The sequence below is a fragment of the Labrus bergylta genome, chromosome 7 (genome assembly GCF_963930695.1).
Source record: "Labrus bergylta chromosome 7, fLabBer1.1, whole genome shotgun sequence".
NCBI classification, from domain to species: Eukaryota; Metazoa; Chordata; class Actinopteri; order Labriformes; family Labridae; genus Labrus; species Labrus bergylta.
Genome location: NC_089201.1, coordinates 6,141,632 through 6,157,564, shown reverse-complemented (window position 1 = coordinate 6,157,564; position 15,933 = coordinate 6,141,632). Strand labels below are relative to the sequence as shown.

Genomic DNA, 15,933 nt, shown 5'->3' with positions numbered 1-15,933 from the left:
CATATGGGCCATGTCATTTATCACGTCTGCTGCTGAAGGAATGAGAGCCCATCAGTGGCCTGGCATTGATCCCTGTACGGGCCGGCCATTGTTTCCTGCAGCACCTGGTGGAGTTTATGTCTGCAGTAATGGGGAGGAGGAGACACAGAGGGAGGGGGGAGGGGGGGGGGGGGGGGGGGTTAGTTTAGTGACTCTTTTTAGAGCAGAGCAAAGTTTGAAACAAAAGTTTAAATATTGATTGTTGTTGTCACGTTTCCTTCACAGTTATGTTCTGGTTAAGAAACTCTGAGGGCAGCAAAACTCTTCTTCTTCTTCTTCTTCTTCTTCTTCTACTCTTCTTCTTTGTCAGATAAAAAACATGAAGCCAAACAAACTCGCACTGGAAGCATCGTGAAGACGGGCAACTTCAATCTGAGCAGGAATGACGGACTCTGTCTGAAACATGCCTGAAAGAAAGTAAATACAGAACGTACTGCTCATAGAAGGCTCCACAGGGTTAGACATTTATTTAAAATCTTGTGAATTAAACGATTAATTTTTTTTTAAAAAAGCCATAAAGAGATTATTATGGATTTATTATATTAATAAAATGTACTTGCTTTAGTGTCTTAACTTTCATGATTTTCTGTCTTTACCAAGTGGCAACCTCTAAAAAATAAAGCCAACTGCAGTTCCTCAAGTGTCCACTGGAGTGAATTTAGAATTCCTACTTGGAAACTCGGAGAACCTTCAGTAGTCCGAGTTCAAATCCAACATGCCTGCCCCGTGCATCAACAGTAACGTGTAAGCTGTAGCTGTTGTGTTTATGAGCAGCTTAGTCCTCTTTGTGTATTTAAATCAATCACTCTAATAGCATCGTGTAAGTTCTCTCTGTGGACGTGTTTTATTTTTATTTTCCTGCACAAACCATCACGTAGTGTGTCGTTATCGTCTGGTATTAGCAAACTAAACAAAGGTTCACCCGGAGGTGTCCATGTTGCTCGTGTGACTGGAGTGTGGTTAACTCGTGAGTCATGCTCGGGAGTTGTACGGAGGCTATAGTCCTTAACGTAGCGGTTGTGGGTTCGAGTCCGACCTCAGCCCTTTGCTGCATGTCGTCCCCCGCTCTCAACTCCCAACAGTTTCTCTCTCTCTCTTCAGCTGTCAAAAAAGGTAAAAAGGACCAAAAATATCTTTCAAAAAAATAAATAAAAATAAGGTGTTTATCTTGACTTTGAGACTTTATGTGAAACTAGACAAATGCACACTCTAAGGTTTTTTTTTGCAGTGAATATTGTCTCACAACATGTGCAGATGTCATAAAGGGTTAATCTTCAGAATAATAGTTTATATAAAATCAGTCAATCAAAGAAATGACGAATAAAAAGGATTAAAAACTAAACTTTTAAAGGCCTCCTTTGTTCTCGCTGTGAGCAGTCATATGAGGACAGAAAAGGAACCAGACTTAAACAAAGCAGTTTTATTTATCAGCTGAAGCTGTAATATTTCCACCTGGCTTTGTTAAAAATGTTTGCTTACTCAGCATTGTTTGTCTGCAGTAATTCATCACGCAGGCTTTGAGCTATTGATGGGAGCAGCATCGGTTAGCAGGCTGCTGTCAATGATTCACTCAGTAAGCCCATCTGTCAGCCGCCCTCTGCTTCCTCACCGCTCGGCTCGGCCCTCCTCTTCCTCAGTGATGGATGCATAAAGTCCCTGACAGGCTCAAACGGCCGCATCCAACACAGAAACCCCTCTCAGGTCCAGCTGCTGTTACACAAGCCCTCACAAACACACGATCAGTAACTGTCTCAAAGTCACCTGTGGCGACAAAGGGAAGCATTCACAACTTTGTGGGGAAAGTGTGAAGGTGATTTCTGAAGTGATGGGTAACTATTTGAGTATTCACAGCTTATCCGTGGACAGAGATCAATAAATCAGCTGCTCACAGGATCCATCACGACTGTGTCTTTAAAAGCTCTCGATACAGTCGGTGATAAAGTGGCTCTGTGCGTTTCTGGGAGGTGCTGCGGTGTGGAGCAGGCCGAGCCTCACAGGGAGGGGAAGAGGAAGACTCAGTCTGAGTGTGGAAAGAAACCTGAGGGTTCAGGCCGCCAGCACAGAGCTCTGCTGTGAGTCCAAAACAAGCTGTGGCAAACAGTGCCATCTGTGGGACGACGACGGTAACTGCATATGTGAAATAAATCAGGGTCTTCTGATAGTATGGGAGTCTATCACTGAGGTGCATACAGCAGCTGTAAGGTCAGTCGGTGTGTTTTCAGAGGCTCATATTAAATCTCATTAGAAGGAGTTTGCACAGTTCTGGTTAAAACTCTGTTTTTGAGAGACATGCTTCTGACACACACAAGCCTGATATACACACGTGCACAAACAGGACCTGTTGACATGCAGAGATGTCAGTTTTGGGTTCGGTGTCTTGCTCAAGGGCATATTGGCCGTACCTGGGAAGTGACCTGGCACCTCTCCAGCAACGAGACTAACTTCCATACTGTGAACAGGCGACCCTCTGACTCCCAACTAGGAGTAGGAGTTGAACCTACAACCCTCCAGTTCCCAACCCGTTATATTTTCACTATGTGCTCGATTTTGTATTTCAATTTTATTCTCAACAATTCAACTTTTATTTTGAAGTGCAGAAACTCTTCCTCCCCTCAGTATTTATTTCTCGTGTCTGACCCTTATCCTCTTCCGTAAATTTGAGAGTCACAGCTGATGTCATGATGAGCTCACTAAGCGACTGTCTCTCTGAATTTGCTTTTATGTTTTTTCCCATCAGATTAAATATTCATAATTAAACTGATGTCATACAAGTGTTCATTCTACACGCTCCATTTCTCTGGATCAAAACAGAAACATTTTCAAAGTTCAGCCGTCGTCTAAAACAGGGGTTCTCAACTCGTCCAGCCTCAGGACCCACCAACAACTCCTCCGGGAAAACCCAAATTAGAGTAATTTTTTAACAAATCAGATTTACTTCCTGAAAAATTGTGCAGTTTGGACCTCAAAACATGTGAAAGAAGCAAAAAACTGAATAAATCAAACATGTTTAAAAAGCGCTTCACAGGCTTTTTTTTTCAGGCACACATTGGCAGCTCACTGAAAATGTCTCCGCGTCCCACCTCTGGGTCCCGACCCACCAGTTGAGAACCACTGGTCCAAAACGCTCCGAGGTAACATCTTCTTTAACCATCACCCAACATTAACACGTTACAACAACTCAAAAGAAAACAGCAATCATAGTATCAGGAATAATGAGAGGACTACTACTAAAATAAAAACAACATGTATATTTATACTATTTACACCTAAAATGTCGTTAATACTACTTTACAAAATGGAAAAAACCACTGAACATCAACTTCATAAGACAGGTGCGTAGGCGAGCAATGTGTCCATCAAGTAAATCATGACTAATCAAGGTCTTACATGAATATTTTGAATGGCGATTGATCTCCTGTTATTTTGTCCCTTCAGTCTAACCGTAGATAGTCGTCCTCAGTGTCTCCCTGTAGTCTGATGTAAAAGAAGGACACTGCTGCATCTTTGAATGTCTCATTTCACTTTAACAAACTCTCAGACAGTTCAGCTGATGAGTCCAAAGTAATATCCACCTGATGACATCACACATTGACCTTATGACATCACACATTGACCTTTGTTACTGTTCCTTTGAGCTGTTTGACCTCAGTTTGGGATCCCTAACCACTTCCTGTTTCTGGGCTTAACTTCATGTCCTAACCTTCACTCTACAGGAAGAGAGTTACTTTACTTTAACCATTTTTATTTTTAAATGCAAAATAAAAGTATTCTAAACTTATAAATGTATAAATGTATTTATTTGACAGCCCTTCCCTTAACAAAAGCCACATTTAACTGAAAAATCCAGATTAAAATCTTATTTCATGATATAAAAAGTAATAAAAAAAAGCCTGCAGCAGCAAATTTTACTTGTTTAAGGAGCAACATTTAACTCTGACACCTAGTGTTTAAAATGGGTACTGCAGTCCAAAATCAAAACACTGTAGAGAGCTGTCCGTCCGTCCCTCCGTCCCCACCCCCTCCTCTCTAGTCAATGCTCACACAGGTTGCCATGTGGTGGACACTGAAGCTTCAGTGTTTATCCAGCTCTGCATCGGTCTGTAAACCTTTCTGTGTTCTAACCTCTCTCCATTTTTCAAAAACATCTCCAATATTGATCCTAGTTTGAGCACGTTTCTGCTCGTGGAGCTTATTAGAAACATGCAGAGGCTTTTTAGGTCGGGTACAATCACTTCTATCTGAACCACTTCTCTTGACCGCTTCCATCACTGCAACACCTGTTGGTTTGACCTGATAACTGCTCTCATATCTGACAAACTGAGGGATGTCCAAAACAGCTGTGAGGGGGTGTCTTAAAACCGCCTACCTTCTCTGGTCCAAACAAATCCAGAGCATTCAGGAGCAGAATCTAAAGTTAGAAGGAGGACATACTGACTGCTGCATTGTTGTCAGAGAAGCCAGCACTTCAACATAGCATGTTTCCTTAATGTCTGATCATATAGTAAGGTCACTTTATCATTTCACTCACTACACATCTTACTGATTGATGCTTTACGATTAAAACTTTAAATACAGAATGGAGTCAGAAACAGGCTGCCAGTCTTCTCAGTGATTGTCTCGTTTGTCCCACAGTGTGCTCGCCGATGATTTATTGGTGGTAAACATTGTGTGAACACGCTCCTCATGGCACATTAAAGAACCACGTCAGGAAAAAAACAGTTTGTTTTTTACATCCACTTAGGAACAAAAGGCTGTAAGTGAGGTGCAGCAGAGTCTCTGCGTCTCCAGCTGTGCAGAGATCACTGCAGCTTTCAGTCACTCTCTGAGAGGCCGGGCCCTCAGCGGTGACCCCTTCACATCAGACTCGACTGCTCGTGTCCTGTCTGCATGCCGGCTTGTCGTGTAGGCTGTGTCGCTCTGTCACAAGACATGTCCCACATTTGCAGCCGCCATCGCTGGCCAGCAGGACGAGAGCGTCTGTCAGGAGAGCTGACACGCATGCCACTTTACTGGGCGACTGACAGAGGGCCACGCCACACTGTCACTTCTCCCAGATCTATTGCCTGAGGATAAACAACGGACACACACACACACACACACACACACACACACACACACACACACACACACACACACACACACACACACACACACACACACACACACACACACAAACAGACACAGTCACACTTGTTAATAACACACGAGTAAACAGAGCTGGATCTCCGAGAGTGACTGACTGACAGTCTGACCGGCCGGGGCTGAGGATGCTGCAGCTCTGTGTCACCCCTCATTCTTACAATCTCCAGCTGTCACATCAAACACTCTGCTCCGTGTTGCCCCGCCTCCAGACTCTCCACCCCCTCACCGCCCCCATCCTCTGTGCACAGATCTCATCAGAGACGTATCCTGCAGAGCGGAGCACACACACACACACACACACACACACACACACACACACACACACACAGAGTATCATTCATCCTGATTGTCTCAGGGTAAATAATGCCTCTTACTGGGTTCAGTCTGTTAAATCTGTTGATTTTAAAATTATTTTCTTATAATCACAGACTTCCTGTTAAGATTTTGCTCATTTCAGAAGTTTGTGTGCAGAAAAAAAAACTTCACATTGTGAAAGTTTTGAGAGGTTCTTCTAAAGGCCCTGACACATCAAGCAGACGACAAAGAACTAGTGGTGATGAATGCCGCCTGTGGAGTCGCCTCACATTGCCTCACGTTGCCTCACGTCTTGGCCAAAAAGTTGCACTTGAACACACCGCAAAGACTGCAGCCGACAGCCAACCACCATGTACGTTCTGAGCATGCATGACAGGAAATACCTCTCCATGCCAGCAGGCGGCGGTAGTCTGTTGTTACGATACGAGAAGACCATTTTCACACCGCTGTCGCTCACCACTTGTATTATAGGTAGCCTGCTAATGGAGAATAATCTCTGATTAAAAGTTGAAAATGGCGCTGGCGTTGTCAGCCCTTTGTCTTTTAGTGGAAAAAGAAAAGAAGAAGCAGAAGCGACAAATAAGGAGAAACCGCACTAATGGGTAAAAGCAGGGATACTACAGCGGCATGCTCAAGGGGCTTTACTGAACCTGTGAGGAGAGCTGGAGAGAAATGAAACCTCCCAACAGCCAATCAGAGAGACTCCTCTCACCGACCGCCGCCAAAAAAATGCAGATGGGTGGCCGAAGGAGCCAGACACACCGCAAAATCTAGAGAGACGACCGCTCACTGACGATCTCCTCGGTGTGTCAGGGCCTTAAGCGTGCACTCTCAGCGTGTCATTTCTCCACCAAAACAAACAATTTAAGTAAGTTATCACTTTTTTGGAAGGCCTCGTTTTTTTTATTTTCGTTTCAGTTAAAGAAAATGTTTTTTCCATTTTAGTTTTCCTTATTTCCTTAGATTCCGTTAACGATAATAACTTTGATTGGAACAGTCGTTCTGTGTTTTCGGACCGCAGTTCAGGGACGTTAAGAGGACAGACAGGCTGAAAAAAAGGAACACACAATCGAGTGCGCACATCTGAGACCAACACAAAACTTCATTACTGAGCTTAACAAGTTGTAGCGATATGTGCACGTACATATTTATCATGATTTATTTATCATGGTCCTAAACTTGCTTTTACCCTCAAGAGGTTATTCATTTAGATCATGTTGGGTTGATTTCATTGGTTGGTATTTCTTCCTCTTTTAAGCTCTGACCACTTTTGTCATTTTCATATTTTTAAGGATGTTTTAAATCGTTCTTCTTCTCTCTAACGTGAAGTTTCATTTTACATCAATGTTGTAATTCTGCGTCTGCAAAACTAACCCACTTACAGGTGAAAATAAACTCACCTGAACTTGAACCTGATAACAGAGACAGGACAGGAGCTCGTTTCACACGACAGCAACTTTGAGCTCGACTGTGCACATCATTAGAATCGTCAGCTGCGACTCCCCGGTTCTTCTTTCTCTTTAAACATCAACAATGATTATTTTCTTGTTCTGTTTGAAGAGATGAAATAACCTTCTGCTCTCTCCGAGTTTTACTTTAAAACTTTTACGACTTCCAGTTTCTGAGCTGTGGATTTAATGGGTTATTTGTTACCATGGTTACAGTCAGAATCCAAATGTTTCTGCTTCCCGTGGCAAAGTCAAAGACGTCCTGAGGAGGAAATAAATGTTTGACGTGATTTCTAAACCGCCATATTCTCTCATTAAAATGTGAGACTTGTCATTGCACAGAAGGAAACGGACCCTTTTTTCCTTTTTACTTCAGGACACAAACATTCTGAAGTTCATTTAAAAGAATAAACCCATTTAAAGATAGGGTTTGTAATATTCTAAAACTAGCATGATTTTGAAAGTAGCATTCCCTCAGTGCTCTGCTACGACCCCCTCCCCGCCTCCCCTCTGTGCTCCCTCTAAAGCCACGCCCCTCACTTACATTGAGCGCCATTAATCCAGAAGTGGACCTCAGCTCACCGCTTGCATTGTGTAGAAACTACATCGTCTCATGTCTCATTCAGCAGTAAGTAAACTCACAGTATAAACTCTGTCATGACACGCTTTGAGTGTGGGCTAGAGCACGCAAGAGGTAGAGAATGCGCAGGGAGGCAGGGAGGCGCCTGATTGGTTCATCAGATTGGTACCTCGTGGCAGACATGGTCGATAAATATAAATATAAATAAGGAAGTCATGAGTATCAGGACATGAAAAGATAAAGAAAGAAACTGGAGCTTTTCCAGAGAAAGAACCAAAATGACTGTGAGGACATCGTCTCTTTTGTGGTTTTAAGGGTTTGCCCTCAGTTATTCAGCCTATAGCCCATTTTTTTATTTTACATTTCATTAACAAACATGCAGCGGTGGAAAGACTACTAAAATATTCTACTCAAGTAAAAAGTAGCTTGTTTAAAATGTACTTTAAGTTAAAGTTACTTAATACTTCTACTCTCCTCTGTAGTACAGAAAAGGACGAGATGATTACAGTCTCAAAGTTGATTTGAACTAAAGTCAAATCATTACAAATTCAAGTGTGTGTGTTTGTGCGTGTTTGTGATTGTGTGTGTGCGTGTGTGTGAAAGATGAAAATAGTTGCCTAAATCTGTAAAGCGTCTTTTCTCTTCTGAGACGGAGCTTATTTTCTTCCCTGTCCCTGATTCAAATAAAAAATGTGCAACATGATCACGCTGCACAGCTGATTGTAATACAGGGTTCATGTGCAATATGCAGAGTGTGTAAGTGTGCAATACTACATTCTTTCAGTCAAGTAGTCAAGTATATTTGTATAGCATGTTTAAAACAGCCTGACCAATGTGCTTTACAGACAATGCATAAAAACAAAAACAACAACAAAGGAAAACATTTGAATACGTTTGATAAAGAAGAAGAATAGATATATTCATGCATATAAATTATATTGGATTTATTTAAAATAATTTCAAAGGTCAGGGAAAAAAGGTGAGTTTTGAGTTTTGATTTGAATTAATTCAATGAGTTAATTTTTCTGATGGGGGGGCAGTTGATTCTGAGAAGGCACGGTCGCCCCTGAGTTTCCACTGAGCTCGAGGGATGACAAGGAAAGTGCTCAGAGGACTTGAGCGATCGTCCTGGGGTGTAAGGGGTTAAAAGTTCGGATAAGAGGGAGCTAAACTGTGCTGTGCCTTAAAAACCAGTAATAGAGTTTTTAAATGGATTCTAAAATGTACAGGGAGCCAGTGAAGCGAGGCGAGTACAGGGGTGATGTGCTCTCGTTTGTGTGTACCTGTTAAAAATCCTGCAGCAGCATTTTGTACAAAGTGCAGACGTGAGAGGGACGACTGGCTGACTGACCATAAAGAGGGAGCCACAGTAGTCCAGGCTGGACGTAATAAAAGTATGGATACGTGTTTCTGCATCTTGGAAACATAAAAACAGTTGACCTTTTGTTAAAGGAGGAAGCAGCCTTTGACCACAGAGTTAATTTGTTTGTCGAATTTGAAGGTGGAAATAAAAATTTTTGCCGAGGGGTTAACATCAGAAGACAGTGAGCCAAGTTGTTTTTTTACAGATTAAGTTGGTGGAGTAAGGGGGGCCGAACAGAAGTACCTCAATTTTTTACGGTGGCTGGGAAGTTCAAAGCAAAATTACAAAGTGTGAAACTATTTTGCAAAATTTGAGACAAATTTACATTTTGAAAAACATTTTTACATTTTATAACCCCTCACTCAATGATTTCCAGGTCACGTCCTGTATTAGGTGCATTCCCTCTCCGTCAAGATTATGTCGTTTGTAAATTTGTTTGGGGGCTGGTGAAAGTGTTCTGCCACTTGTACGTTTGTCTCAGTTCTTGCAAACGTGTTATATAAAATGGAATGTTTTTTGTCCTTGGTAAAAAGTGTTTTGGTTTTGTAATTTTGTTTTTCAAAATGTAAATTTGTCTCAAATTTTGTAAGACTGTTTCACACTTTGTAATTTTGCTTTGAACTTCCCAGCCCCCATAGCTTCTTGGAAGTATAAACCATGCTTCCTTCTAAGGGCACCCAGTTGCAGCATGTACAGGAGATAGAGTATACAATTATTGTACCTATTTATTTCTCTATGCATCTTTTTTATGTTTCTGCATTTACAGGTCTGACACTTGAATCTTTCGGCTCCTCTGCTCTTCTTTTGTCTTTCAGTTTCTGTTATTTTAAAGAGTTATTAAATAAGCCACAGTAAGAGATGTTTCTGTGTTTATTTTTATTTTTTAAGTGTCATGCGTTTCTTGGATGCTGTCGTTTCCTCCGGTCTACAACGCTGCAGAAACTGCACATGATGTAACAGTGACCTCTAGTGGCTAAAACGTACATTAAATCCATATAAATAATTTAATGAATAATGTCCTGTTCTTTCTTACCACATCATTAATACATTCATGGTACTTTTTTAAGAAACCACCCTGAAAGTCGGATCTTTAACCCACAGTTGACGGGTCAGGGTCTAAAAACGACACCCTGCCAACATGAATGAAGCCGCAGACCGGGATATGCAGATCAGCATGAGGCATCAGAGCCAAATGTACAATTTAATGTTTTTTTAAATTCAAATCCAGACTCTATTATGTAACTGTGTTCAGTGTAAATAGGTAGGCCTAGAAGAACCGCAGTAATTGCAATATACATTTTAAATTCACACTCATCATGCATCCAGCACTTGGACAACTTTTTAATAAGTGTAATTATCTGAGAGCTAAATTTTAATTCATGATGCCAGAAAACAACCGTGAACTCGTTCAAGGATCCTCAGATCCACCGAAGAAATTCCACAGAGGGGGAAACTCTGAATGTGAAGTAATGAGCTGCTGCCTGGACCACATGCAGCGCCACAGCCTCGCCTATAGGTGGCACTGTGCATTCATGCAACGTGTGAATCAAAAGAGGTTATGATTGAGCAAGACTGAAGATCATTAGTGCTAATTATTAATGAACAAATAGGGAGGCAGATGCACTGTAGCGTGACTGCAGTGAGAGCTGAGTATCTGTGTAGCACAACAACAGATCAATGTGGACTCCTTTAACTCCACAGGAGGCTCAAACAGTCCTCTCCTGCTCTCATGTCTGTGCGTGGAGCAGATATTTAAACCATCAGCAGCTCCTCCGGTGTCTCAGCTGTTTAACTCCACTAATGCCGACTAATTAAGTGTGTGTGTGTGTGTGTGTGTGTGTGTGTGTGTGTGTGTGTGTGTGTGTGTGTGTGTGTGTGTGTGTGTGTGTGTGTGTGTGTGTGTGTGTGTGTGTGTGTGTGTGTGTGTGTGTGTGTGTGTGTGTGTGTGTGTGTGTGTGTGTGTGTGTGTGTGTGTGTGTGTGTGTGTGTGTGTGTGTGTGTGTGTGTGTGTGTGTGTGTGTGTGTGTGTGTGTGTGTGTGTGTGTGTGTGTGTGCGCGCGCCCCGACATACTGGTACCACCACGCTGTGTGTGAGTTCAGAATGCAGACTCCCACGAGCCGAGGTCAGGAGGCTTCAGGCTGTGGACATGAATGATTAATCCTGGAATTGACTTTTCTCTTCTCTTGCAGAGTGTGGCTGAGTAAGACAAGATCAGCTGTTCCAGGTTACTCTTCAGTCATGCATGTTGTTGTTCCAAATAAAATTTAAAAAAAGGACAAAGCAGCAGGAGGAACTTTAGAAGGATAATTCATGTGAAGGTAAAAAATAAAGATGTCTTTTTGCCATTTGTGTCCGCTGAACATTTGGACTCAACATCTGATGATGAATGTCGAGAAAAAAAACGAGAGATTTAACGATCACAAATGTGGGCTGACGTCTGCACAAGATGAAGCGCCGAGCCTCCGAGTATTATCAAAGATAATCATTTATTGAAAAAAGAAAGGGATAATACAAATGAAAGAAAATGATTTTGTCACATAAACGGTTTCATGAGTCATTAACAGCGAAAAAGAGTTCTGGCAGGAAACTCATTAACCGTCAGACTTTGCAGACATTTGATGAGCTTGGTGGAGATGAAGAGTTTGGACACGGCGCTTCCAAAAGTGCTCTCTGTGGAGTTAATACTGTACAGTGCAATGCCAAGTAAACAATACATCACATCTGGTCATTCATTGGTAAACATCTTTTATATCAAAGAGCTGGAAAGTTCAACGTTTCATCAATACAGTACATGTATAGCAGACTTCACACAGACCCTGGGCGTCCTCCCAGTCTCAGAGTATTTCACATTTAATTATCTCCCTTTGGAATTCCCACCAACCGCTCCTGATTAGCGTTGCTTTTCTGCAACCTTCAGTTCAGTTTCTCCGAGCCTCAGCCGCTCTTCTCACAGTTCAGCTGCCCTCTGCTCTCCTTCACTTTGTCTCTCTGGGCCTCCGCAGTCTTGGTCTCTCCTCTCAGATCGCTCACCACGGCTCGGAGGGTTTTGAACCTGTCCAGTCGGCTGCTCGGGGCCGCCTGCAGTTTCACCTCTGAACCCTGAGAGGCACTGAGGGAGCTGAGGGAGCGCACCGCCGCCAAGCCACGCTCCTTCCCGTTGGAGCGCCGCGGCGTGGTCATGGTGCCGAGCTCCCCCGGGTGCTCCATGTCCCTGATGACCTCACACAGGTAGCGGGCTAAGTCCTGGCTAGAGAAGGAGAGGGTTTTGTGGGAGCGGCGGAAAGTCAGAGGGGAAGGCAGTGATTCTGTCTCTGAGGGGGGGATGGCCAGACGCAGGGCGATCGCTGCGCTGCCGTTGCCATTAGTCATCCCCTTCTTGTTGTTGTCCTGGGGGATCTTCGTCTGCGGGTAAGAGATGATGCTCTGTGGGTAGCTGTAGCGCAGAGACTGAGCCGGGCTGGGCTGGAGGGAGCGCTGCAGCTCCACCATGTTGAAGGCATTCTGAGAGAAACACAGAGCGAGAGAGAGAGAGAGAGCGAGAGAGAGAGAAGAGAAGATAAAAGGTGTTTTTTTTCTTGAATTTAAGAGATAATGAAAAACAACATTGCCACATGACACCAATCTGTGCTCGGAGCAGTGTGTGCTCGGCTAATGCCTCTGCTAGCAAATGAATCTGTGCCTCTGTCAGAGCTAAAGATCCAGCATGAAGGCCGAGACGTTGGCTACAACAGTCCCATTGATTAGCCACGTAATTAATTATCTGATTGCAGAGGAGAGAAAACTGCTATTACCAGCAGCACTATTAAAACAGAGGCATTAACAGCATGCCCTGTCTACTTGCTTAATTTCAGTTAATTGGCTCGCACTCCTGGCTCTCCAGGGGACTGGTATTTGGTTTTCATTTGAAGACACCAACAAACACCTTTCTGCATAAAGCGTTTGCTGGTTTAGTTCCTGTTTGATCAGATTTATTTTATGCGTTTAAAAGGTCTTGAAATGACATTTAGAGTGCATTAGGAGGCTGAGATCTGAAAGAAGTGCAGCATTTGTGTTCAGCAGTGCAGTGTTTACCTCCCCCTGTGTGTCTACATACCAGCATGTGTAAATGTTTACCTGGTCCTGCTCGCCTCCTCCCTCCTCGTCGTAGTTAAGCACGTTTTCCCGGATGTCCTCCCACTCGCCGTGGTGCGCAGACACATGGTACACGCCCTCCTTCAGGCCCTTGTGCCTCCTCCAGCAGGAGTAGAGGAAGAGGCCCAGCATCAACACTGAGGGGAGCCAGAGGGCGGGGTTAACACAGAAACACATTTTTAAGTGTGGATGTAATCGACAACGTGAGCGGAAAGTGCTGATATGATAGAAATGACATTTTGTGTGTATATGTGCAGCTTCCATCAAACAAAGAAAAACAGTGTTAATGATAAAGAAAAGGAAAAGCAGACAAACAAAATGAGTCTGTAAGGTCGCACACTTAAAGGGATAGTTTTGAAGTACTGTTGTAAGAGGTCATGAGGTCAAGATGTTGGTCAGCACGGCCTCTTTAAGGAGAAACTGACGGGAGAGACGGAACAGAAGCTACACTACACATCGCTGCATTTATCTGCAGAGTCCCTTTGCACCTTTAAGGAAAAGCTAAAGACCCAGATCTTTATGAACACCTACGACCTTCATGATGATGATGACGATGGTTTTGTTTGATAATGACTGATATTTAGGATGGTTTTGGTGCCGATTAGAACTCTCAACAACAGCTGGCCATGTTGTACTCTGCCTCTGGTCACTTCCTGTCACCACCTGTGCTCTGGTCACTTCCTGTCAGCACCTGTGCTCTGGTCACTTCCTGTCACCACCTGTGCTCTTCCTCTGATCACTTCCTGTCAGCACCTGTGTGTCTGACTTAAAGCTGTTCCTTCATGACGTTGTCTCCTCCGCTCTACATCCTTGCCCATGTTGTTCTTACTCTCTGATGTTTGTCCATTTGGATTAAAGCATCTGATGAGTGAATTGTAAAATTGTAGAGCAAGAATATCAAACTCTACAGCTATTACTGAGACAGCCAGATAATCTTTCAACACCTCGTGCTTTAAATGACTTCAAACTGGGATGCTGTAAAATCCAAAATTCACATTTTAACAATCAGTCTACTCGTACACTATAGAGCCAACTCGCTGAAGGCGGAGGAAGACGTATGTGGTGTGCCTTAGTAGTGCCTACTACAAAGTGGCTTGCTAGCAGCAAAGTAATGCGCTGACGTGATTCTAAATATAGCGTTCCTATTTGGTTATTTCCTGTAAATTAGCTATCTGCGTGGTACAACTACCTCCTGTGGCTTACACACTTACTATTGACAACCACCTTCTTACAACCCATCTTCAAAAAACCAAGCTGTCCCTTTGTAAGACGTCCTAAGAGAAGACACATGGAAGCAGTGGCTCCACCTGTCCCCCTCTCCCTCTCTCGTCCGCTTCCTGTCTTAACAAAGAGCGCGGGTCCTCAGAAACCTATTAACTGGATGTGCAGTCCTCCCAGCTTAAAGTCAAAGCCTCGGTGTCTCGGCTGAACGTGGGGAGGAATTCTGCAAGAGTGGAGCAGGAAAAGGTCCTAAAGCACACACATCAATCACAGCTATTGTGTGCTGAATTATACAACATGCTGCACTGACCTTTAAAGTCCATTAATCTCAACCAATATTTTTCTCCCATCTGCCATCCCTCTTTCTCTCTTCCTCTTCTGTTTTTTTTTTATCTGTGTAATTCTCTTTTTGGTCGTGGAGCTCCCCTCCTCTCTGCCTCTCTCATTAACTCTCTATGATGCTATTTTTCGGCTCCTCTCTGGCCTCTGTCTGGCCTCGGCTTTTATCTCTCGCACTAGATGGGATCCATTTCGACTAGAATAGTTTATATGGTGCGTGTTAAGTATCTGTTTAATTGGAAATCTTGGGAGAAATGCAAGGTAATCACATTAGTCTGGATTTTTAAAGTAATTGCTTTGGAGTAGAACAATGCAGAGAGGGCTCTTTGGGGTCACACTAACAGGCAGGTCTTCATAAACAAAGATGGAAAAACAACTCCCTGAGAGAACACCTCTTCAAAAAAAATAGATGTTATCTCAATTAAAAATCATCTTCTCTGTGTTTTCACTGCCTCACTGCATCAGCTGCTGCTTTTATATTTCTATGCAGCCCTCACACCAGGTAGAGATGCTAGGCTCCCCCCTCTCTCCTCGGTGTGCGGTGGATTGGGAGCGGTATCGATCCGGCCTCCTCACCCTTGCAGAAAACACCAGAATGTCGATGAGTCTGGTTACCCCCCTTCAACTCCAGAATTACACTTCAAAAACTCAAATCTTAAGTGATCTTATCTAATATCTAGTCAAAAAAAATGTATTACACCTACAGTATCATAAGCCACATTAAGTCAAGATTAAAATCTTATGTATTCTTATGTACAGTTTGTAGTGAGTAAAACTACAGTATCAGCCAAGGCAGGGAGCAAATGGTAACTTGTTCAGTATTTCAAAATAAAACATACAGTACATACATAAGTACATCTCATTTCAGGACATTTAAAGGAGTGATTACATTAGTGTACTGTCCGGTCCTCTGAGGTCCAGGATAATGAAGGCGAGACGGCGCTGATGAAATGTGTATGTGGCGGACTTTTATTAATTAATTTTTTTACATTTATATCTTGTCATATTGAACGTTATTTATTGAAAAAGGCTGACGTGCGTATAGCCTGAATAAAACTGAATGATTATGATGATGTGGCTCAGTCAGTAAAGTTTGATACTTAGTGAAATAAAATGTGTAACAGCCCGTCCTAACAGCACACAGCACGAGCCCATTGTTCCCTATTGGAGTGTCCTCTCACTCAACACAGCTTGTTAGCTTATCTTACAAAGAGGAGATGGAGGTGCATTAATCACATCCACATCCTTGAGTTAAATGGTGTGATCTGATTTGTGACACCAGAGAATAATTTTTTTTTCGGCTTACCACGACGAGCTTCTGTGTTGTGATTTGAGTCAACAGCTCCTTAAAGAG

At 43.0% G+C, this 15,933-nt stretch overlaps 1 protein-coding gene across 1 annotated transcript in view; it reads right to left on the bottom strand.

The window, feature by feature from the left end:
* Positions 1–11,616: 11,616 nt before the first annotated feature.
* The window catches only part of LOC109988318 (neural-cadherin-like), a 111,175-nt gene continuing 106,858 nt past the window's right edge, over positions 11,617–15,933 (bottom strand). The window contains exons 32-33 of the mRNA XM_020639767.3: positions 13,002–13,156; positions 11,617–12,389 (exon numbers count right to left, since the gene is read on the bottom strand). Of these exons, the coding sequence (XP_020495423.2) occupies positions 11,823–12,389; positions 13,002–13,156 (722 nt within the window). The 3' untranslated portion in view covers positions 11,617–11,822. The remainder of the gene's footprint in view (positions 12,390–13,001; positions 13,157–15,933) is intronic.